At 38.5% G+C, this 24098-nt stretch overlaps 1 protein-coding gene and 1 pseudogene across 1 annotated transcript in view; both read left to right on the top strand.

The window, feature by feature from the left end:
- Positions 1-24098, top strand: part of CPD (carboxypeptidase D) — an 84363-nt gene that overhangs the window by 31222 nt on the left and 29043 nt on the right. The window contains exons 3-8 of the mRNA XM_066263126.1: positions 9569-9711; positions 10610-10779; positions 11625-11974; positions 12407-12598; positions 13497-13664; positions 21230-21339. Coding sequence (XP_066119223.1) covers positions 9569-9711; positions 10610-10779; positions 11625-11974; positions 12407-12598; positions 13497-13664; positions 21230-21339 — 1133 coding nt within the window. The remainder of the gene's footprint in view (positions 1-9568; positions 9712-10609; positions 10780-11624; positions 11975-12406; positions 12599-13496; positions 13665-21229; positions 21340-24098) is intronic.
- LOC136326751 (regucalcin pseudogene) lies at positions 7922-8393 on the top strand (annotated as a pseudogene).

Raw genomic sequence — 24098 nt, 5'->3', positions numbered from 1 at the left:
TTTTGGTCATAAATGGGTGCTGGATTTTATCATATGCTTTTTCTGCATCTATTGATATTATTATGTGATTTTTCTCCTTCCTTTTGTTTATGTGATGAATCACATTGATTGATTTGCGAATATTGTACCAGCCTTGCCTCCCCAGAATAAATCCCACTTGATCATGATGTATGGTTTTTTTTCATGTAGTGCTAGATCCGGTTTGCTAATATTTTGTTGAGGATTTTAGCATCTAAGTTTATCAGTGATATGGCCTATAGTTTTCTTTCTTTGTGTTGTCTTTGCCTGGTTTTGGAATGAGGATTATGCTCGCCTCATAAAAGGAGATTGGAAGTCTTCCCTCCTCTTGAATTTTTTGAAATAGCTTGAGAAGGATAAGAGTTAGTTCTTCTCTGAATATTTGGTAGAATTCCCCTGTGAAGCCATCTGGCCCAGGGCTTTTGTTTGTTGGGAGTTTTTGATAACTGTTTCAATCTCATTTGTTGTAATCGGTCTATTTAGGTTTTCTGATACTTCTAGATTGATTTTTGAAAGATTATATGTTTCAAGGAATTTTTCCATTTCACCTAGATTGTCTAATTTTTTGGCATACAGTTCTTCATAGTATTTTCTTACAATCCTTTGTATTTCTGCTGTGTCAGTTGTTACTTTTCCACTCTCATTTCTAATTTTATTTATTGAGTCCTCTCTGTTTTTCTTGGTGAATCTGGTTAAAGGTTCATCAATATTGTTTACCTTTTTAAAGAACCAGCTCTTGGTTTTATTGATCTTCTGTATTGCTTTTTTAGCCTATGTGTCATTTATTTCTGCTCTGATCTTTATTATTTCCTTTCTACTTTCTCTGGGCTTTACTTGCTGTTCTTTTTCTAGTTCTTTTAGATGCAGGGTTAAGTTGTTTATTTGAGCTTTTTCTTGCTTCTTAAGGTATGCCTGTAATGCTATGAACTTCTCTCTCAGGATGGCTTTTGCTGTGTTCCATAAATTTTGAGTTGTTGTATGTTCATTTTCATTTGTTTCAGGGAAATTTTTTATTTCTTCCTTGATCTCATTGTTAACCCATTCGTTATTTAATAACATGCTATTTAGTTTCCAAGTGTTTGAATGTTTTTCAGTTTTTCTATTGTAGTTGATCTCTAGTTTCATGCCATTGTGATCAGAGAAGATGCTTGATATGATTTCAATCTTTTTAAATTTATTGAGACTCGTTTTGTGTCCTAACATGGTCTATCCTAGAGAATGTATCATGAGCACTGGAAAAGAATATCTATTCTGCTGCTTTAGGGTGAAAGGTTCTGAAGATATCTATTAAATTCAGTTGATCTACTGTGTCCTTTAAGGCTGCTGTTCCTTTGTTATTTTCTTTCTTGAGGATCTATTCATTGATGTTAGTGGGGTATTGAAATCCCCTACTATTATAGTGTTGCTATTGATCTTGCCCTTTATGTCCATCAAAATCTGCTTTATATATTTAGGTGCTCCTATATTAGGTGCATAGATATTTATTATGGGTATATCTTCCTGTTGAATTGCTCCCTTTATCATTATGTAGTGACCTTCTTTATCTCTTACTATAGCCTTTGTTTTAAAGTCTATTTTGTCAGATATAAGTATTGCTACCCCAGCTTTTTTTTTCATTTTCAATTTCATGAAATATTTTTTTCCATCCCTTCACTTTCAGTCTATGTGTATCTTTTGTTTTGAGGTGGATCTCTTGTAGACAGCATATGTATGGGTCCTGTTTTCTTATCCATGCAGCTACCCTATATCTTTTGATTGGAGCATTTAATCCATTTATATTTAAGGTTATTATTGATATGTAGTTGTTTATTGCCATTTTATTTTTAAAATCTACATTTCACTTTTTCTAGGTTTTTTTTTTCCTTTGTTCTGCTTACAACAGGCTCCTTAACATTTATTACAGTCTTAGTTTTGTTGTAATGAATTCCTTGAGTTTTTTGGCTTTTTTGGGGGGTCTGGGAAGCTTTTTATTTCTCCTTCCATTTTAAATGATAGCCTTGCTGGATAAAGAAGTCTTGGTTGTAGGCTCTCGGGTTTTTTTGTTTGTTTGTTTCTTTGTTTGGTTGGTTTTACAGAGGCAGAGATAGACAGGGACAGACAGGAATGGAGAGAGATAAGAAGCATCAATCATCAGTTTCTCGTTGCGCGTTGCGACTTCTTAGTTGTTCATTGATTGCTTTCTCACATGTGCCTTGACCATGGGCCTTCAGCAGACCGAGTAACCTCCTGAAGTCAGCGACCTTGGGTCCAAGCTGGTGAGCTCTTTGCTCAAGCCAGATGAGCCTGCGCTCAAGCTGGCGACCTCGGGGTCTCGAACCTGGGTCCTTCCGCATCCCAGTCCGACGCTCTATCCATTGTGCCACCACCTGGTCAGGCTCTCGTTTTTCATTACTATGAATATTTATTGCTATTCCCTTCTGGCCTCATGTTTCTGTTGAAAAGTCGGATGTCATCCTTATGGGGGCTCCTTTGTAGGTGATTGACTGGTTTTCTCTTGCAGCTTTTAGTATTCTTTATCTCTTAACTGGTATTTTAATTATGATGTGTCTTGGTGTAGGTCTCTTTGGGTTCCTCTTTAATGGGATTCTCTGTGCTTCTTGAACTTGTGACTTTTTCCTTCATCAATTTAGGGAAGTTTTCAGCTATGATTTCTTCAATCAGGTTCTCTATCCCTTGTTCTTTCTCTTCACTTCAGGAACCCCTATGATGCGGATGTTGTTTCTCTTCATGCTGTCACAGAGTTCTCTTAGAGTTTCTTAAACATTTTGATCCTCTTTTCTTTTTGCTGTTCTGCTTCCGTGCTTTTGTTTATCTTGTTCTATAAATTGCTTATTCAATCCTCTGTTTCATCCAGCCTGCTTTTAATTCCTTCTAGTGTAGTCTTCATATCTGCTATTGTATTTGTCATTTCTTTCTGATTCTTTTTTATAATTCAGTGTCCTTTCTGATGCTTGCTCTCTCTTTATTTAGGTGTTCGTTATGTCCATTGTTGCTCTAAGATCCTTGAGCATCCTAACAATCATTATTTTAAACTCTGCATCCAGTATCTTGGTTATTTTCATCTCATTCAGTACTTTTTCTGGGGATTTCTCTTGTTGATTCATTTGTATTTCATTTCTCTGTGTTCTTATTTTGTCTGTGTATAGACTGCTCCTTTTGGGTTTGCATTTTGTGTAGCTAGCTGAGTGTAGGGTTGGTGTTGTCTGCCTCCAGCTTCCAGTTGTGTTGTTTCTAGATCTTCTTGGGTTGGCCTCAGCTGTTGTTTTAATCCATTGTGGGCTACTTGTCTGTTGTACTGCTTTTTGCTATTTGTGTCGGCATTTTCTATGCCTTAGCTGGGTCAGGAGTGAGGAGCCCTTCCTTAAGATACCACTCTAACTAGGGTTGTTAGGTCCTGAGCTAATGCTTTCTGTATCTGGCTGCTAGATGTATCAGCCCAGGACCTCCCTGGTGGGAACCTGGCACAGACCAGTGGAGGTCACTGCTTATGACTGGCCCTTAGCAACCTTCTTGGAGTTACAGGCAATCCAGAATTTGTGGCTACCTCTGCTAGGCCCAGATGCCATTGTAAATATCAGCTGCATTCCTGTAGCTGGCTTTTATCTACTCTTGGCCAGTGGGTGTGGCCTCTCTATTCCCAAGGTGTGGTCTGTCCCCTGGCCCACATGCCGCCACCACCTCCTTGGAAGCTCAGGCACTGGCACTGCTGGGCGCACAGGTTCATGGGCCACCCCATGAGCCACCCGGAGGGCCTCTGCTCAGGCCACCTCACCAGGCTCCTCCCCTGCTGTGAGCACCATGGCTGCCGCAGACAGGCCCTCCTACCCTTCAGAGGGTACTCAGCAGCATGGGGGGGGGCAGTGTAGCTCAGATTTCAGCACTCAAAACTTGTGTCCCTGATGCACCCCTGCTTCTAAGTGACTCTTTGCTCTGACTGGTGTAGGATTGCTTCTTATGGGTGGGATAATTCCCTTTGCTGGCATTGGTTCTCCCAGGAAAAAATGGCCACTTTAGATTTGGGGAGTGACCCACTACAGGGGTTAGGGTGGCTGTCCCCCACAGTCTCTCCCTGTGCCTCTGAGACTACACTCTCCTCTTACAACTCCAGTCCTGTCAGCGCTTCTCACTCCCAGAGCCCCGGGTCAGTGGCTGTGAATGAGGTTTTCTGCATGTGGGACCTATTTCTTTAGCCGCCTCCCCTCTATGATCTCACTTATAGTCTGTGGTTTCCAAGGTCTTTCAAAATATAGAGATGATAAACACATAAAAGGATGTATAATATTATTAATTATCAGGGAAATATAAATTAAAACACAATGAGATTCCACTACACACTCACTAGTATACTTAAAATTAAAAGGGCTGATCAGTTGCTTGATTATCTTATTAGGTGAGTTGCAGAGCAACTGGAGCATTCATACATTGCTGGTAGGAATGTGAAATAGCACAGCCACTTTGGAAAACACTGTATGATCTTTGGGACTAGTGACCACTGAATGTTGTTTCCTCTTTTGGAAAAGGGTGTTATTTTTAAAAGACTTCTGTCCATGCCTGACTTGTGGTGGCACAGTGGATAAAGCATTGACCTGAAATGCTGAGGTCACCGGTTCTAAACCCCAGACTTGCCTGATCAGGGCACCTATGAGAAGCATTTGCTATGAGTTGATGCTTCCCATTCCTCCCCACTCCCTTTCTCTCTCTCTCCTTTCTCTAAAATTAATAAATAAAAAGCCTTTAAAAAAAATAAAGACTATGTCCTTCCCTGCCCCCTACCCTGGGAATATATTTACATGAGTCATTGATTGGAGCTGGCTAGTTACAGTCCAATTAAAGTTACTCTAAAAAGGTGAGTAGCTAACACCCTGTAACTTAGTCTCCTTGTTGCTCTTAGCTAGTATTTCTTAAGTTGCTACTGAAGTAAAGCAAGGGATAGACAAAAGAATGTTATGACTCAAACCTGGTGATTATAGTGTTATAGGTAGTCTACTTCACTTCCTCTGGCATAGTTAAAGTGAGAGTTGCCCATTTGTGCAATTTAGCACAGCTATTAGTTTTACATATGCAAAAAAACTTAGGTTAGTTCATATTTGCATTGCTCTGAAATTGTTATTTTTATGTGTTCTGTGTTCCGTTTCCTCATTCAGACTTTAAACTCTGAGTGAAGGTATGTTGCTTATTTATGAATATCTAGAATCTTAGTATAATGTTTTATAATGACCATTATACCGACTAATATAATAAAAATGGGAAAATATGAATAATATCATGTATAATTAGTAGCATGTATATGTCCATATGTGTACATACAAGTAAGAGTTAGCAAAGATAGGTCAGCTATAATTAAAGTGACTAGCATCACTTAATGACTATGTCTAGGTATGGATAGAAAGCTCAGCATCTCACCAGTTTCCTGCCAGACCCAAAATGAGTGCGAGATGCTAGAAGATAAGAGAAAGTCAAAAGATGGATATCTTGCTTTCTAAGAAAAAAAAAGTTAAGACCAAGTTACTGGGCTTGTTGTGGTTATAAACCTGCATATATTCGGGGAAGGAAAAGCTTATTTGACATCTCCACATAGATGCATAATGGGCATCTCAAATTTAATACATTTGAAACAGGAGTGTAAATTTCCCACTGCCCCACTACTTGTTTTTCCCATTACTTACTTTCATTCTTTCAAAAAATATTTATGAAGGACTACTATGTTCCAGGTACTATTCTAGTGTTTGGGATATCCATCAGTCAGCATAACAAATATTTCCACTTTTGCTTAAAATCTGGCAGGAAAAATAGGTAGTAAATAATAAATACAGTAGGTAAATTATTAAGTACTGTAGAAAAAAATACAAAAGTAGAAAAGGGTAAGACGAATTACTAGTGCTAATGCGATGGGCTTGGGATAGTCATGGGAAGAAGTAGCAACTTTAAATGAGGTGGTAAGAGTAAGGTTTATTGTCAAGTTGAAATTGGGGCAAATTGCAGGAGATTGAGGGATCAAGTACGGATATCTGGGAGAAAAGCATTCCAAACAAAGGAAACAGCTAGAGTAAAGACCCAAAGTTGAGAGGTACCTGATCTATCCATTGAACAGCAAGGAGGCCAGTGTGGCTGGTGCCAAGCCAGTAATGGGGAGAGTATGAAAGGAGGGTGAAGAGGGAAGAGGAATGGGTGGAGGATAAATCATGTTGGGCTTTAGGCCACTGTAAAGACTTTGGCTTTTAGTCTGAGTGAAATAGGGAATTACTGTACAGAGGAATAACATCTATTCTAACTTCTATTCCAATGGAATTACTCTGGCATCTCTGTTGAGAAAAGAATATAGAAGGGCAGGGCAGAAACAGGAAGATCTGTTAGTGACTGCAGACATCCAGCTGGAGAAAGGATGGTGGCTTGTCCCAGGGCAGCAGCAGTGGAAGTCTGGAGAAATAGAGATCTTTAGATTCTGGATGTATTCACCTGGACAACTAGAAGGATGGTAGTACCATTAACCACATTGGAAGGGACTGTGGGTGGAACAGGTTTGGGGAAGATGAGGATGTGTTAAGTTTGCAATATCCAAGTAGAGATACTGAAGAGGCGATTGGATGTATAAGACTGGAGTCTGGGAAAGAGGTCTAGATTGGAGATAGAAATTTGAGAGTTGTCAGCCTGTAGATAGTATTTAATAACATGGTGATACATGAGGCTCCAGGGGAAGAGGTAAAGTAAGAGAAAAAGGCAGAGCCTTAGGCATGTTATATGCATTTTCTTTGTTCTCTTTCATCTTCTCAGGAAATGGTACTACTATCTCCCTAGTTTCTCAAGCCAAAAATCTAGAAGTTATCCTTGATTCCTTATAAACACATCCTTTGAATGTCCAAGTCTGTTCAGTTCATCTCCACTACCACCAACCTAGTCCAAGCCACCATTCTAATGTAACCCCCTGCTTCCCTTTTTGCATACCCTCCCATTTTCCACCCAGCAGTCAGAATGATCTTAAAAAGGCAGTTCAGATCGTATCACACCTCTGCTCAGAACCTTCAGTGTTCTGTACAGCAAGGGAAATAACAAAGTGAAAAGGTGGACTATGGGAAATACTTGCAAATTATATGCCTGATAAGGGGTTAATATTCAGAATATATAAAGTACTACAACTCAACAACAAAAAACAAGTAATCTGATTAATACTTGAGCTAAGGACTTGAACAGATATATACTTAACAACTTTAGGATCACATTTACTATTCATGTTCTTTCTGTCAAAAATCTTAACCTGTCTGTACCTCATATCTGTAAAATGGGTGAAATATAATATACAAATGGCCAGCAAGCATATGAAAAGCTCCGTATAATTAATCATCAGGGAAATGCAAATCAAAACCACAATGATATTATCATCTTAGACCTCTTAAGATGGCCCCAATTGAAAAAAAATAGCAAGTGTTTGAGGATATGGAGAATTTGGAACTGTACATGGCTGGATGGGAATATAATATAGTACAGCCTCTATGGAAAACAGGATAGAGCTGGCTCACAAAAGTTAAAAATAGAATTATTGTATTATTCAGCAATCCCATCTGGATATATTGATATATAGATAAGTAGAAGAATTAAAAATGCATCTTAAAAAGCTGTTTGCACACCCATGTTCATCGTACAATTATTCACAATAGAGAAGAAGCAACCTAAATATCCACTGACGCATAAATGAAAAAGGACTGCAGTATATACATAAAATGGACTATTATTCAACTGCCAAAAGGATATCACATCTCCTGCAGGACTGTTATCCAAACTATACAAAAAATGGGCCAAAGATGTTAACAGACACCTCACCACAGAAGATTTATAGATGTCAAATAAACATGAAAAGATGGCTCTGAGCAGCTGGCTCTGAGGGTCATCAGTGCCGGGATCTTCCCACATGACAACCCCTTCCAGTAAGATTGAGTGTGTAGCCTGCTTGAGAACTGCTGGTGTGGTGAGTCTCCAGTGTGGGAGGAGAAGTCTGACTCTTCATGGATATTCCTGCAAAAGTGGTTTGCCAGTGGGATTTGCTCAGCAAGCAAGGTTGGCAGTTTACCATGGGTTTCCCCTCTCATCTCTGTGGCCCTCCGCCTGGAAGGCTGTGTCACCACAATTGGAATAAAGTTCTGTGCTTTGAACTGAGAAGATCAGCCAGCATTGTCCTGGTCACAGTAGATGATGACAAGAAAAGCAATCTATTTAAGAATACTGGAAGGTGAATCCTGCTGGGAGATACTTTGCTGGCACCTTGGCTGAGGAAACAGCCTGGCAGTCCTGGATCAGCACGAGGATGCCTGTGCTCCCTCTTTCCTGAGCACCACAAGGAAAAGTTCTTTGAGCAGGTGGACATCTCCAGTGGTTTGGATTGACATTATCCATTTGTTCAAACCCATAGAATGTACAGCAACAAGAATGAACCCTAATTAATAAAAGTAGTGGACTGTGGGTGGAAATGATGTACCGAGGTAGGTTCATCAGTTGTAACGTGTCCATTTTGGTGAGGGATGGTGGAGACTATGCATGTGTGGGAGCAGGTGGTACATGGGAAATCTCTGTACCTTCTGCCTCAGTTTTTCTGTGAGCCTGAAATTACCCTAAAATAAAGTCTACTTTTAAAAAAATCAAGTGACAGAAATGGTAAGGTAATAGGCTTTCTACAAAAGTAATGTGTAGGCTTATAAAGGTGTAAGATAGTGAAGGTGGCTGACTGTGGATGTTTATTCTCCTTGCTTCCTTCTTCCCTTAAACACATTTTGAAAGGATTTGTTGTGTCTTTTGTTTTTTCCCCTTATTTGTGTAGTTATACAGCCTTTTTTTTTTCACTCTCTCTTTCCAGCTTTTTTTTTTTAATTTTTTTAAATTTATTTATTCATTTTAGAGAGGAGAGGGAGAGACAGAGAGGGTGAAGGGGGGGGAGGAGCTGGAAGCATCAACTCCCATATGTGCCTTGACCAGGCAAGCCCAGGGTTTCGAACGGGCAACCTTAGCATTTCCAGGTCGACGCTTTATCCACTGCGCCACCACAGGTCAGGCTTTCCAGCTTCTTGATAAAGGGAAGGACACTTAGAATAGTAAGCAGTTAATAATGCTTTGGCATGAATATACTTGACAACTTTAGGATCACATTTACTATTCATGTTCTTCCTGTCAAAAATCTTAACCTGTCTGTACCTAATATCTGTAAAATGGGTGAAATATAATACCTACTTCTTAGAGTTGTAAAGATTAAGTGTTAATACACATAAAGCTTGTAAAACATGTCTGGTATGCAGAGTTGTTATCATTATTGCTGTTACAACTGATGTGTTTATGCTATTTATAACTGTTTATCCTATCAGATATATTTTCTTTATGTATATTCATTTTCAACATAGTTGCCTTTAACCTTCTTTCTTCGTCTCCTCTATAATTCAAGAACCTTCTCCAATTTCAAACAACTTAATTAAAAGAAAATGTATACATGCAGAGATGGCAGATTTAGTTTCTTTGGTCTTTTTGTGAGTAGATTCCTGATAGTAAACTTATTTTTTTCTTCATGTTACAGGTGGTATGCAAGATTATAATTATGTGTGGGCCAACTGTTTTGAGATCACATTAGAACTGTCTTGTTGCAAGTACCCACCTGCTTCACAGCTTCAACAAGAATGGGAGAACAATCGTGAGTCTCTGATCACATTGATTGAAAAGGTAAAAATAGTTGACTGGAATGTTTGGAAGGTTGGGGTATGGAAATAAGGGGAAAATTCGGTTGTACATGAATAACAATGTATACTGGATACCCTTTATTTGTTTTTATTATTTAAAATTGTAGATTCTCTTTAGAAACTATTATGTTAGAATCTATTAGAACATATTCTAGTTGTGCCTCCTTGCTTCTCCCCAACTCTTTTCCTACTGAAGGCTTCTTTGACTGTCTTAGAATATACATTTGCAAACTGAAATAATTGGCCAAATTTGTACTACCAGACTCTGACAATGTCATGTGACCGTATTTGCTAGACAGCCTTTACCACTAAATGCACCAGGATCATAAGTTTAATTTAAACAGCAGACAGGTTAATACCCTACTTATTGGATATACCAGAAATTATTACTTATGCCTTGTTGAGAAAATTGGAAGTCTGGCTTTGAGGAGAGGAAATTTCAAAAGCATATTACCAGTGTAGATTTCAGACACATGATTTAAGTTTAAGGATTTAACAGTTTAAAAAAAATTTTTTTTTAATTTATTCATTTTAGAGAGGAGAGGGAGAGACAGAGAGGGAGAGAGAGAGGAGAGACAGAGAGAGAGAAGAGGGGGAGGAGCTGGAAGCATCAACTCCCATATGTGCCTTGACCAGGCAAGCCCAGGGTTTTGAACCGGCGACCTCAGCATTTCCAGGTTGCGCCACCACAGGTCAGGCGGATTTAATGTTTTTGTCTATAGTTTTTTTAACTTGGAGGGGTTGAAAATTATTTCAGGGAGTAAAGGAGTCACCTTATTTTTTTTTTTTTAGGAATTCTATATCAGCACAGAGAATATATGTTCTCTTACCGTCCAAATTGATCATCTCTGAGCAATCTGCTTTGATTCTTGCTTTTTTAGGTCCACATTGGAGTTACAGGATTTGTTAAAGATTCAGTTACAGGATCTGGCTTAGAGAATGCAACCATCTCAGTAGCTGGTATTAATCATAATATCACGACAGGCAGATTCGGTGATTTCCACAGATTACTTGTTCCTGGAACTTATAACATTACAGCAGTTTTAACTGGGTAAGAATTTCAATTAGACTCTTAAAATACCAAACCTTTGTTTACATCTAAGAAGAAATATAATCTAGGAAATGTTATTTATTATATCTGGCTTTTATTTTAACTTGTTCTCTGATTTCTCCCCTTTTATAATGAAAAAATACTATTGTACAGTCTTGTCACATAGTCTAATAGTACAACTGAATAGGAAGCATAATTGTAAAACCGAGAGAAAGGACAGTTCTAAAAGCTTGAAAAGATGGTCAGCTGTGTAAAGCATTGCTTCAAGGCTAATTGAATACCAGAATACAAGAAACTCGGGCTCTGTAAAAGACATTTTGAAGAGCTGCCTTTATTATTAGCTTTCTAATATATGAAATGAGTGGTTTCTCACCTCCCCTGGAAACCTTTCTGTAAGACCATTTTGTCAAGGATTTAATTGATAATCTTTAATGTAATTTTTAACTTTCTTATTTGGAATAGTTGGAATGTCAGTTTGATAAGGCACTGCAAAGAATTGGATTATTTATCCCTTGAGTATTGTAGTAATGGTTACAATGGATTAATGACCCTCATCTTTCATCATACTCTCTTTTGAATGTCATTTTTTTGTAAGCTTTCTAGTTTGTGGAACCTGGGACGATAGTAAGAGAAATAGTTCTTTAGAGACTTAATTGGAGAGTCTACATATGTGAGATAATATTCTAAAAGTCTTGAATTTATACATTTATATTTATTAAGTTTTGATAGACCACCAAGTGCTAAATTCTGAAAAGTACTTTGAGTATTGTGCTTTTATAATGTTAAAGCATTGTGTGTTTTAATTTAAGTCCAAGCCATCTACTTTATCTTTTTTTTTTTTTTAGCTATATGCCACTGACTGTTAATAATATAATAGTGAAAGAAGGACCAGCTACTAAGATGAATTTTTCCCTTCGGCCAACTGTGACTTCAGTGATCCCTGACACAACTGAGGTTGTAGTAACTGCTAGCACAGTTGATATACTTAATCTTTCTCCTGGAACACAATCCTCCCACCAACCAATTCAGCCAAAGGACTTTCACCACCACCATTTCCCTGATATGGAAATCTTCTTGAGAAGGTTTGCCAACGAATATTCTAACATCACCCGGCTTTATTCATTGGGAAAATCAGTCGAGTCAAGAGAACTTTATGTAATGGAGATATCTGATAATCCAGGTGTCCATGAACCAGGTAATTGGTGTGGTCTTGCACATAATTTCAGTAGTGCCTCTCAGATCTATGTACTAAAACATTGCTATGTTTCATCTGAAAGGTCACCTATAGTGTGTACAACTGGAACAAAGAAAATGTAACCAATCTTGCCAGAAAAGAAGAAAATTTAATAATTCATATTAGGCACAGTAACATACTGCATAGATTAGATTCTTTCTGCTAATAGTATTTTTATTTTCATAGTATGTGGCATACATTCATGCTTTGAGCCTGCTCAGATTCATATATTAGTGAGGAGGCTGCTGTATAAGATGCTTTTTCAAGCTTTTTTTTAACTATATCTTCTTTAAAATTTTTGGTTCAATGTCTGCATATGTTGGGGGAAAAGTAGAGAAAGTTCATGATAAATAGAGAGGAGAAAAGTCTTCTATGTAATTATTTTGTTTTCAGGTGAACCAGAATTTAAGTACATTGGAAACATGCATGGAAATGAAGTGGTTGGAAGAGAACTTCTATTGAACCTCATTGAGTACCTTTGTAAGAACTTTGAAACAGACCCTGAAGTTACAGATTTGGTTCGTAACACTAGAATTCATCTTATGCCATCCATGAATCCTGATGGGTATGAAAAGGCCCAGGAAGGTAAAGAATAGCTGTTTATTAATGCTTAATCTTTTTTTATTATTATATGTTATGGTTATTTGGGGGTAGAAGAGAATTTGAACTGGTTATTTCCTTGAATTTCTTCCTATTTTTATAATTTATAATTTGTTTTAGCTTTTATATTCTTGTAAGATCAGTTCATTCAACAATAATATGATCAAGTTTATATTTAATAGAGTTCTCTACTTTGTTAAGTGCTCTTATTTACTAAAAATAGATAAGTTTTTACAGATTGATCCATTTTAACAGTAATTCTGATTTATTATATTGGGAACTTTATCACATAAGTGGAAACTCAAACCAAATATCTTTGGAAGCCAGTGACTCTGTTTTGAGTCCCATGCATGTTCTAAACCTAAGTTACTGACTTCCTGTTCCTCTGCCTGCTCTGGGCTAGCCCAGCTCTCCTGGAGGAGAGCAACTTGCTTATACAGGCCACCTTATGCAGAGCACTAGGAGAGTGAGAATCCATCTTTCCCAAGCTCTAATTCCTTGCAAGTGATGATACCAGTGAGTAGCATAGATACCACAATATGAATATGCAGCCACATGATTTATTACTCTCACTGACTGAACACTGAATCAACTAATGAGTGACTAGGTTAATCCTTACATGTATTAGTCAAATTCCTTCCCTAAGGAACTCATCCTTTGTAACTTTACAAATTTTCTCTCACATTCCTCCCTTGAGACCTTATTGAAAGGTGAAACTACTTACTACTAGTGGTCTCACGTGTGAATTTTAATTATAGTGTGATTGATTATAGTGAAGCCTGATGTGTTCACACTTACCTCTGAGTTAAGATAGTTAAAGCAATATGTGTTGGATGAAAATGTAAGTGAAACATAGCTTAAATTTGAACCCTTTATCATACAGGAGATTCAGTAAGTATAGTTGGCAGAAACAACAGCAACAACTTTGACCTGAACCGAAATTTCCCAGACCAGTTTGTTCAGATCGCGGATCCTACCCAACCGGAAACTATCGCTGTAATGAGCTGGATGAAGACCTACCCATTTGTACTGTCAGCAAACCTGCATGGAGGTAAAAGCAACTTGATATTCTACTAATTTATTCTTGTTGAGAGCATTTGAAAATCCTGTGTAGGATTTTATCTGTTTATAACCTTAGGCTGTCTTAAAATGGATATCCTGTTATTGCTTTTATGGCAGATAACAATAAAGTTCCTTTTCATTACTTTTTAAGCCAATTTCCTGGCTGTTTTGCCCTTCTTTCCCACCTGTCCCCCATTCTCATCCCCCACCACTCCATCAATTCTTCTTTTTCCTGCCTTCTCCCTCCCTCTCCCTCTCTTTTTTCTTTTTCTCTCACTTAGTTCTTCAAGTGTTTTATATTTATCTCTCACAAGTGTTTTGTATTTATTCCTCTCACTAGGAATTTGGTAATGTGCTTTTTGTCATTTATAAAAATTAAACAGTAACAGATCCAAATGTTTAGCTCTATTTCTACTTAAAGTTTAATGAGCTCTTTTATGTAGGTTTAATTTTGACTTTTTTTTTTTTTTGAGAGAGATATAGACAGGAAGAGAAAGAGATGAGAACCATCAATTTATAGTAGTGGCACTTCAGTTATTCATTGATTGCTTTCTCATAGGTTTCTTGAATGGAGGGCTTCAGCTGAGCCAGTGACCCCTTGCTCAAGCCAGCAAACTCGGGGTTTCAAAACTTCTGTCCTCAGTGTCCCAGGTTGACACTCTATCCACTGCGCCACCACCTGATCAGGCTATTTTGACATTTTTTAAATTTATTACTTGCTATATATATTTAACTGCAGCACATGACCTCATTCTCATGTAGTAGCTGAGCTTATGAACTTCCTTATAATTCATCAGGAATTGATCACTTGACTAGGATGAGAGGTCAAGATTAACTAGAGTTGTGTGGATAAGAATGACAGTGTCCATATACAAGAGAACTGAAAACCTGTGTCTACACATAAACTTGACCAGACAAGTGCAGGGCTCTGAACCGGCGACCTCAGTGTTCCCAGGTCGACACTTTATCCACTGTGCCACCACAGGTCTCCTCACATAAACTTGTACATGAATATTTATAGTAGCATTGTTTATAATAATCCAGAAGGATAAACAACCCAAATGTCCATCAACTGATGTTTGGATAAATAAAATGCGGTGTACCCATTACAATGGAATATTGTTTGGATGTGAAAAGGAATGAAGTACTGATGTATGCTACAACATAAATGAACCATGAAAACATACCAAGTGATCGAAACCAACCATAAGAAAATCATGTATTGTATGATTGCATTTTTATGAAATATTCAGAATAGGCAAATCCATAGAGATAGGAAGTTGTGGGTAGTAGGAGGAGGAAATGGGGAGTGACCACTAATGGGTACAGATTTTTTGGGGGGTGATGAAATATTCTGTAATTAGATGGCAGTGAAGAATGTACAACCCTGTAAATATACTAAATAACATTGACTTTTATAATTTAAATGGATGTTGTATGGTATATGAATTATATCTCAATAAAGCTATTTTTTAAAAATATAGAGTGAAAGTATTAGTACCAGGGGCAAGAGGAAAGGAATGTAATGTTAACATTTGTTGGAATATCTGAAGAAGTAATATTGCAACTGAGATTTGATTGCATATAGATTGAGCTAATGCCATTTTATTTATTTATTTATTTATTTAGCTAATGCCATTTTAAAATGTCATTCCATTTTAGAATGACAGATACACTTAGGATATTTAGAATTAGGAAGTTAATAGAGATGCTCTAAAAATTGCTTTAAAAGCTTGCAATTAATAGAAAAAAATACTTCTGTAGTTGGTAATCGTGGATGTTTCTCAAAGACCCAAATGGGAATTAATGAAATTACAGCCTGGTTGGCAAAATAATTTTTAAAAATATTTTATGTATTTTATACTATGTTTGATAAAAAAAAGAAGTATTTTTTTCACTTTGAGCTTTTAAAAATATTCTTAGTATGCATCAAATGTCATGTTGGCTAAATCTGAAAACTTAATTACTAGTTTCAGTCCAGTGAAAATAATTTACAAATGTATACATGTGGTATCAAGACCTTGGCATGATGGAGAAGTCATCTTCAATCACGTAGACATGTATCTTTCCATATTTTGTTTTCTCACCTTAAAATCTCTAAATGGGTTTTGGAATATTGGCAAAGAAATTTTCAATTTAGAAGAATATTGAAAGACTATAGAGAAAAAAGGTTCCTTTTTGTAAATTTCGATGCCAATCTTTTTATTGAGGTGAAATTTATATACATAACATAAAATTAACCACGTTAAAGTGAACAGTTCAGTAATGTTTTTAGTGTATTCAAAATGTTGTGCAACTACCATCTCTATCCAGTTCCATAACGTTTTTATCTCATTCAGTGGTTGTCCCCTTCCCCTCCATCCCCTTTCCTTGAGTCCTAGCAGTCACCAGTCTGTGTTCTGTCTCTTTGGACTTGCCTGTTTTGGATATTTCACAGAAATGGAATCATACAATATGTGACCTTTTTTGCCTTATATTTAGCATAATGTTTTCAAGGTTCATTTATATTGTAGCATGTATTAGTACCATACTTCATTCCTTTCCATGGCTGGATAATGTTTTGTCATATGCGTATACCACAATTTGTTTATCTGTTTCTCTGTTGATGGATATTTAGGTCTTCTACTTTTATTACTATTGTGAATAATACTGCTGTGAACATTGGCATACAATATCTATCTGAATCACTGTTTGCAATTCTTTTGAGTAATTTTATGTTAAGCTTTTAAGGAACTGCCAAACTGTTTTCCATAGTAACCGAACTATTTTACATTCCAACTAGCAGTCCAGTTTCTCCACATCCTCACCAATGCTTATTACATTTCGTACTTTTTTTTTTTTTTTTTTTTGTATTTTTTTTCTGAAGCTGGAAAGGGGGAGAGACAGTCAGACAGACTCCCGCATGCACCGACCGGGATCCACCCCACGCCCACCAGGGGCGACGCTCTGCCCACCAGGGGGTGATGCTCTGCCCCTCCGGGGCGTTGCTCTGCCGCTACCAGAGCCACTCTAGCGCCTGGGGCAGAGGCCAAGGAGCCATCCCCATCTTTGCTCCAATGGAGCCTTGGCTGCGGGAGGGGAAGAGAGAGATAGAGAGGAAGGAGGGGGGGGGGTGGAGAAGCAAATGGGCGCTTCTCCTATGTGCCCTGGCCGGGAATCGAACCTGGGTCCCCCGCACGCCAGGCCGATGCTCTACCGCTGAGCCAACCGGCCAGGGCCATTCGTACTTTTTTTTTATAGCCATTCTAGTGGGTGAAAAGTAGCATCTCATTAAGGTTTTTATTTGCATTTCCCTATTAAATAAATAAATTGAGCATCTCTTCATGTGCTTGTTCATCATTTGTATATCTTCCTTTTTTTTTTTTTCCACAGAGACAGAAAGAGAATCAGAGAAAGGGATAGACAGGGACAGAGAGAGATGAGAAGCATCAATCATCAGTTTTTCGTTGTGACACCTTAGTTGTTCATTGATTGCTTTCTCATATGTGCCTTGACCACGGGCCTTCAGCAGACTGAGTAACCCCTTGCTCGAGCCAGTGACCTTGGGTCCAAGCTGGTGAGCTTTTGCTTAAACCAGATGAGCCCGTGCTCAAGCTGGCGACCTGGAGGTCTCGAACCTGGGTCCTCTGCATCCCAGTCCGATGCTCCATCCACTGCGCCACCGCCTGGTCAGGCCATTTGTATATCTTCTTTGGAGACATATCTGTTAAGTCCTTTGCCTTTTTGAGTTGTTTCTTTTTTTTTTTTTTTTTTTTTGTCTTTTTGTTGAGTTGTAATAGTACCTTAAAGAGTTCTATAACCTTATGAGATTGTTAATGTGAAAATATTTTCTTGGCCCTGGCTGGTTTGTTCAATGGGTAGAGCATTGGCCCGGCATGCAGAGGTCCTGGGTACAATCCCTGGTCAGGGCACACATGAGAAGCAACCATCTGCTTCTCTTTTCCTCCCTCTCCTCCTTCTTTCTCTCTCTTCCCCTCTCCTAGCCAATGGCTTGACTGGTTTGACTGTTGGCCCCAAGCAGTAAGGATAGCTCAGTTGGTCCGAGCATCAGCCTCAGGTGCTGAGGATAGCTCAGTTGATTCAAGCATCGTCCCCAGACAGGGTTGCCAGGTGGGTCCCAGTTGGAGCTCATGCAGGAGGAATCCTTCTATCTTCCTTACTCTCACTTTAAAAATATATATATATACATATTTTTTCCCTATTCTATAGGCTGCATTTTGACTTGTTTAATAATGGCCTTTGATACACAAAAGTTCTTAATTATGATGAGTTCAAATTTATTATTTTTCTTTTGTTGCTCATGCTTTTTGTGTCAATATTAATTATTTTTTAAAAAATAAACTGTTTATAGAAGTATTTTAAGACTTTTTTTTTTTTTTTTACTGAGACAGAGAGAGTCAGAGAGAGGGATAGACAGGGACAGACAGACAGGAAAGGAGAGATGAGAAGCATCAATCATTAGTTTTTCATTGCGCATTGCGATACCTTAGTTGTTCATTGATTGCTTTCTCATATGTGCCATGACCGTGGGGCTACAGCAGACCAAGTAACCCCTTGCTCTAGCCAGAGACCTTGGGTCCAAGCTGGTGAGCTTTGCTTAAACCAGATGAGCCCGTGCTCAAGCTGGTGACCTCGGGGTCTCAAACGTGGGTCCTTCACATCCCAGTCTGACGCTCTATCCACTGCGCCACCGCCTGGTCAGGCTATTTTAAGACTTTTATGACCTCTTTTTTAGCCTTCAAAAACTTGCCATTTGAAAGACAATATTTTTTTTTCCTTGCATTTTTCTGAAGCTGGAAATGGGGAGGCAGTCAGACAGACTCCCGCATGCGCCCAACCGGGATCCACCTGGCATGCCCACCAGGGGGCGATGCTCTCTGCCCATCCGCTCTGTCGCGACCAGAACCACTCTAGCGCCTGAGGCAGAGGCCACGGAGCCATCCCCAGCACCCGGGCCATCTTTGCTCCAATGGAGCCTTGGCTGCGGGAGGGGAAGAGAGAGACAGAGAGGAAGGAGAGGGGGAGGGGTGGAGAAGCAGATGGGTGCTTCTCCTGTGTGCCCTGGCCGGGAATCGAACCCGGGACTTCCGCACGCCAGGCCGATGCTCTACCACTGAGCCAACCGGCCAGGGCCTTTAAAGACAATATTGAGTAGGAATTGATATTGACATTATTTTTGGTTTGAATTTTTAGATATGAGTTATAGATCAAGGGTGAAATTAAATTCTTAAGATAAATTTGTCTAAGAAGAGATGTTGAAGTACACTTGTTCTCACTATTTGGGGGAAAGGAGGGGGTATAGTTCAGTGGTAGAGCATTTTGACTGTAGAACTATTTGGGGGAATAGAATGAGCATAGCTATTTATACTTCTTTTTTTCTTTTTCTTTTTAGCGAGAAAGAGGGAGAGACAGGAAGAGAGAGATGAGAAGCATCAACTCTGTTTCAGCACCTTAGTTGTTCTAGTTGTTCATTGATTGCTTTCTCATATGTGCCCTGACCAGGGAGGTGCAGCCTACCTAGCCAGTGACCCTTTGCTAAGCCAGGGACCTTTGGGTAGAAGCCAGAGACCATGGGGTCATGTCCATGATCCATGCTCAAGCCGGATGAGGCCACACTCAAACCGGCGACCTTGGGGTTTCAAACCTGGGTCCTCAGCATCCCAGGCCGATGCTCTGTCCACTGTGCCACTACCTGGCCATGCTATACTTAATTCTTAAAGAACATTTTAAAAAACATATAAATGTTTGCTGATATTTGTTATCATAGGATTACTTCATCTGAGTTCAAATCAAATATGTTTTTTCACTTCTATTCTCATGAAGTAGCATGGTAAAAAAAGACAAAGATGAATGGCTTAGAATAGGCAGAATAAATGGCCAGATGGACAAATGAAAACAATGTGACTAATAGAAAAATAGAAGATTCCCTCCTATGGTGGTGGAGTGAGCTCAGGGCTATTGTCCAGGCAGTACCCTAACGACTTTACACCTTGTGTGGAGCAGGAAGGGAGTTGATATCCTTTATACATGTCTTTTTTTTTTCTTTTTTCAAGTGAGAGGAGGGGAGATAGAGAGACAGACTCTCATATGTGCCTTGACCAGGATCCACTCAACAACCCCCATCTAGGGCCAATGCTCTGCCTATCTGGGGCCATGCTCACAACTGAGCTATTTTTAGCACCTGAGGCAGAGGCTCCATGGAGCTATCCTCAACACCTGGGGCCTGATGTGCTCGAAACCAATCAAACCGTGGCTGTGGGAGGGGAAGACGGAGAGAGAGAGAGAGAGAGAGAGAGAGAGAGAGAGAGAGAGAGAGAGAGAGGAGAGAGAAGGAAGAGGGGGAGGGGTGGAGAAGCAGATGGTTGCTTCTCCTATGTGCCCTCACCAGGAATCAAACCCAGGAGATCCTCCCATCGGGCTGACCCTCTATTGCTGAGCCAACTTGCCAGGGCCTTTACACATATCTTAAAGCATCACTTTCTTTACCTTAGGTCATGAAAATCATCTACTATAACTCCAATTGACTAGTTTTTAATAGGAGCATCTGAATGTAGCTCAGGGTTGGCTGTGCTGGCCGTAGATAAGCCATGTAACCTCTCTGTTTTAGACTCCAGATCTACAAAATGAGATGGGAAAATTAACTGGACATCAAGAGTCCCTTTTTTCCCCCCAGAGTTCAGCTTTTTATTGAACAAAAGGCCATGTCATCATTAGCCTCCTTGGATTCTTCTTTCTTTGCTTCTACTTTCTTCTCAACTGAAGCAGCAGTGGTAGAGGGGGCAGGATCTCCTGCTGGTTCAGTATTAGCTGCTGGGGCAGGTCCACCAGCCACTACATTGCAGATGAGACTCCTGATGTTGAAGTTGGCCAGAACTTTTGCAAACAAGCCTGGCCAGAAAGGTTCAGCATTTACACCTGTTGCTTTAATGAGGGTATTGATCTTATTATCCTCTGTGACTGTCATCTTGTTGTCATGCAGGAAGAGGGTCGAAGGTCAAGTAGATGCAGGTGGTCTCCTAGAAGGAGGCCGTGGTCTGGGTAAGTGCTACTGGGCAGGCTGACAAAGTGAGGGCCCACACCAAGGCAGCCTTAGCTTCCTCAGAACAACCGAGCACCTTACCAGCAGCTGAGGAAAGAAGTCAATGGTCCCTTTTTATTTTAAAATCTTATGGCCTTGTAAATGTATTTTACTAAAAAAGTATCAAATTTTACTCAATTTTTCCAATCCTAATATTATAAAATTAAAATTATTTAAATTAAGCCTGTATACTTCTGGTTTCAGCTCTGACATGTAAAGTATGAGATCAGGTAAATTACCAAGACCTTTCCAGTTAAAAAGATGTTTAGGTGTCATGCATAGCTATTTATCATTTTATTTATCTACTTTGATTTTCTGTTGAGGAAATTAGCAACTTTTTCATTTCTAACGAAGAAATTAGCCCTGGAAAATTGTATTGGTTTCCTGTCTCTGCCATTATTGTAAAAAGCTTACTTTATGTTAATGAATTATCTTGAAACAAATGACATGATGCATTTTCTTCTTTTCCCTTGTAGGTTCTTTGGTAGTTAACTACCCTTTTGATGATGATGAACAAGGGTTGGCCACATACAGTAAATCTCCTGATGATGCTGTGTTTCAACAATTAGCACTTTCTTATTCCCAGGTAGGCTTGTACTTAAGCATAACATGCTGTACAACTATTCTGTCATTTTAAAAAATGCATAAAAACAAAGTCCTGCAAGACTCATGTCAGGTGCTTTTTTCTCTTCTTGGAAGGGTAAGCTTTTCATGATTCCTTCCAGGAAGACTTACTAGTTTTTCTCCTCTGTTGCCCACCTCATGTTTGAACATACTAAATGTTTTTTCCTATTGGTCTTTAAGCTCAGGTACTGTCTTTTCATCTATCGTTTTTAGCATAGTACATGGACCATAATACAGGCTCATTTATTTCACTTGTCAAGCACTTAAGTTATAAAACTAGTGAAGTAGTCTAAAGCAGGGGTTGAGAAACTACAGCTCTGGGGCCAAATCCAGATCACCACCTGTCTTTTCAGATAAAGCTTTATTGACTCACATCCATTCTTTTACATATTGTCTATGACTGCTTTCTGTTTCAACATTTGAAAATAAGTCAGTTTGATTCACCATATTAACAAAATAAAGAAAATCACTGCAGTCATGTCAATAGATGCAGAGAGCAGATTTGAGTAGTTGCAACAGATACATTAGAGGCTATAACACCAAGAATTTTTACTATCTGGCTTTTTACAGAAAAAAATTGCCAACCTCTGGTTTAAGGTATTTAAGAGCCTATATAATAACATACAGCAAGGGAAAAGCAGGTAGAAATTTCTGTATTTTCCAAAATTGCTATACATTACTTTTACAACCAAAATGTTATATTTGTGTGCATGTGTGTTTTAGTTTAAAAATTGTTCTTAGAAAATATGTTAAAAGTTGGCACTTGGAAAGATGTTTGTTAGTTTCAGTTTTTGAACTTACTGCTGACTCAGTCTGTGACTTTATTGGTTATAGATAATGAAAATTATTACTGCAACTCTGTATTCTCTAATCACAGCCTTCTGTCATTCTATTTTTCCTGCTTTCTCCTTTTCTACAAAAAGACCTTGTGAGATTGTGCAGGGTATCTAACGGAAGTGCGTCTCTTACTTCACTCTAAAGAATAGTTGTCTTCTGTTTGGGAATACCATTTTTAGAGGGATGCACATGGAATGAGAGAAGAATTGGACACTCAATGATAATAAAGCGATCAGATTTTGCACATATTCCTGTCACATTCTGTGCCTGTTTTTACAGTTCCACTTTTTACCCTCATCGTCACTTTTGGTTTCTTAGTCTTTTAAAATTATTTTTAGCCTTTAATCCTTTGATTTAATTTACTTTCTACTCAGCTAAGACCCATAGATATAACTTTCAGTGATGTCTTCAAACTTTTTTATACCCTTTTGACATATCTGCCTTGCTGATAGCTGCTTCACAGTCATTACCTCCATCTCTTCTCCATCCCAGTATTTCAAATATAGTCCAGAAATGTCACACAGTCGTGGCAATTGACTATACTGCATATGTATGCTCTCTAACTTCAGCTGAGCACTCACTTTTATTTGGCAATATTTCATGTTTTGCTACTTGATTCTCTGGCTTGTTTCCCGCTATGGTTATACTAAGCTTTTATCCTCTATTTAGCCTCCTAATCCCAGCTTACTCCTCTTATTCTCAGTAGATCACTTTGCCTGGAACTAAAGTAGAACTTGAGTAACATGATGTGTTTTCATTCAGGTTCCGTGTTCTCAATTATTATTTATCTGTATCTTACCCATAATCTCCCCCATTACTTGTTCCTACCACACCTGCCTCTTCTAGAATCTTATGTCTTTGTTTCTTCTGTTGTAAATGGGAGAGGTGATAATTAAAATCCTCAGTCATCCGTCACAGCCTCCTTTCTCTTGGTTGTGATGGGTCATGATTATCATGTACCCAGCCCACCTTTGCCCTACCACAGGCCTCATGGTGAGGAAAAACAGAACAAGAAATCTGTAAGGAAAAGAAGGGAGCTAATGAAGGACAGGACTAAAGGTGATTTGGAATGACCACCAAACATTAAATACACTCTAAATCTGAAAGTATTTTAAAAGTAACTGGGCAGGTGAGGGTACTGGAATACAAGGAGGGGGTTTCAAAATACATACAACTTAAAGGATCTGGGGAGATTTAAAGAGATATGCATAGTTTAAAAAGATAGGGGGATTTAAAGGGAAATCTTCCAAACTCATAGCTTCTGGGGAATCAAAAAGGCAAAATGAAGAAGTGCTCTTTGGCAATTGAATAGTGAAGGTGAAAATAAAAAAATATGTAAGAAGAAAAACAGGGAAATACTGTTTGTCTAAGGTAGAGGAAAATCATAAAATCAGAGGACTTGCAATTCTACCCTTATACTAAGACAGATAAACAACAACAAGAAACACTAAAGAAAAGGGCACCATTAAATAGGAATCATGTAAAAAAGCCCAATATTATAAAAATGAACATGAACTAAATAAAACATGGAGAACTATTCCAGAAAATCAGGAAGTGAAATTTCTCACATATCACCTGAGGAAACCTTATCACCACCAAGAAACAATGAAGAAGCAGAAGTGACCTGTAAGTCTACACTCCAAACAGATTAAATATACCCAAATACACATTGAGATTGTGAAAAAACCATGTAGACTTAGATATTTAAAAAATAACAGAAAGGGGAAAGAAAACAGGAAGAAATTAAGGAGAGTTGATAGAACTCAGGAAAGAAATAGAAGAAAAATACAAAAGTTTTTTCAAAATTAAAGAATGAATCCTAAGAGTCAAAGGCCTTATACTTCCCGATTTGAAACTTACTACAAAGCTACAGTAATTAAGATA

The sequence above is a fragment of the Saccopteryx bilineata genome, chromosome 2, assembly GCF_036850765.1.
Source record: "Saccopteryx bilineata isolate mSacBil1 chromosome 2, mSacBil1_pri_phased_curated, whole genome shotgun sequence".
NCBI classification, from domain to species: domain Eukaryota; kingdom Metazoa; phylum Chordata; class Mammalia; order Chiroptera; family Emballonuridae; genus Saccopteryx; species Saccopteryx bilineata.
Note: the sequence above shows the minus strand (reverse complement) of the source record. Positions and strands in the feature narration are given on the sequence as shown.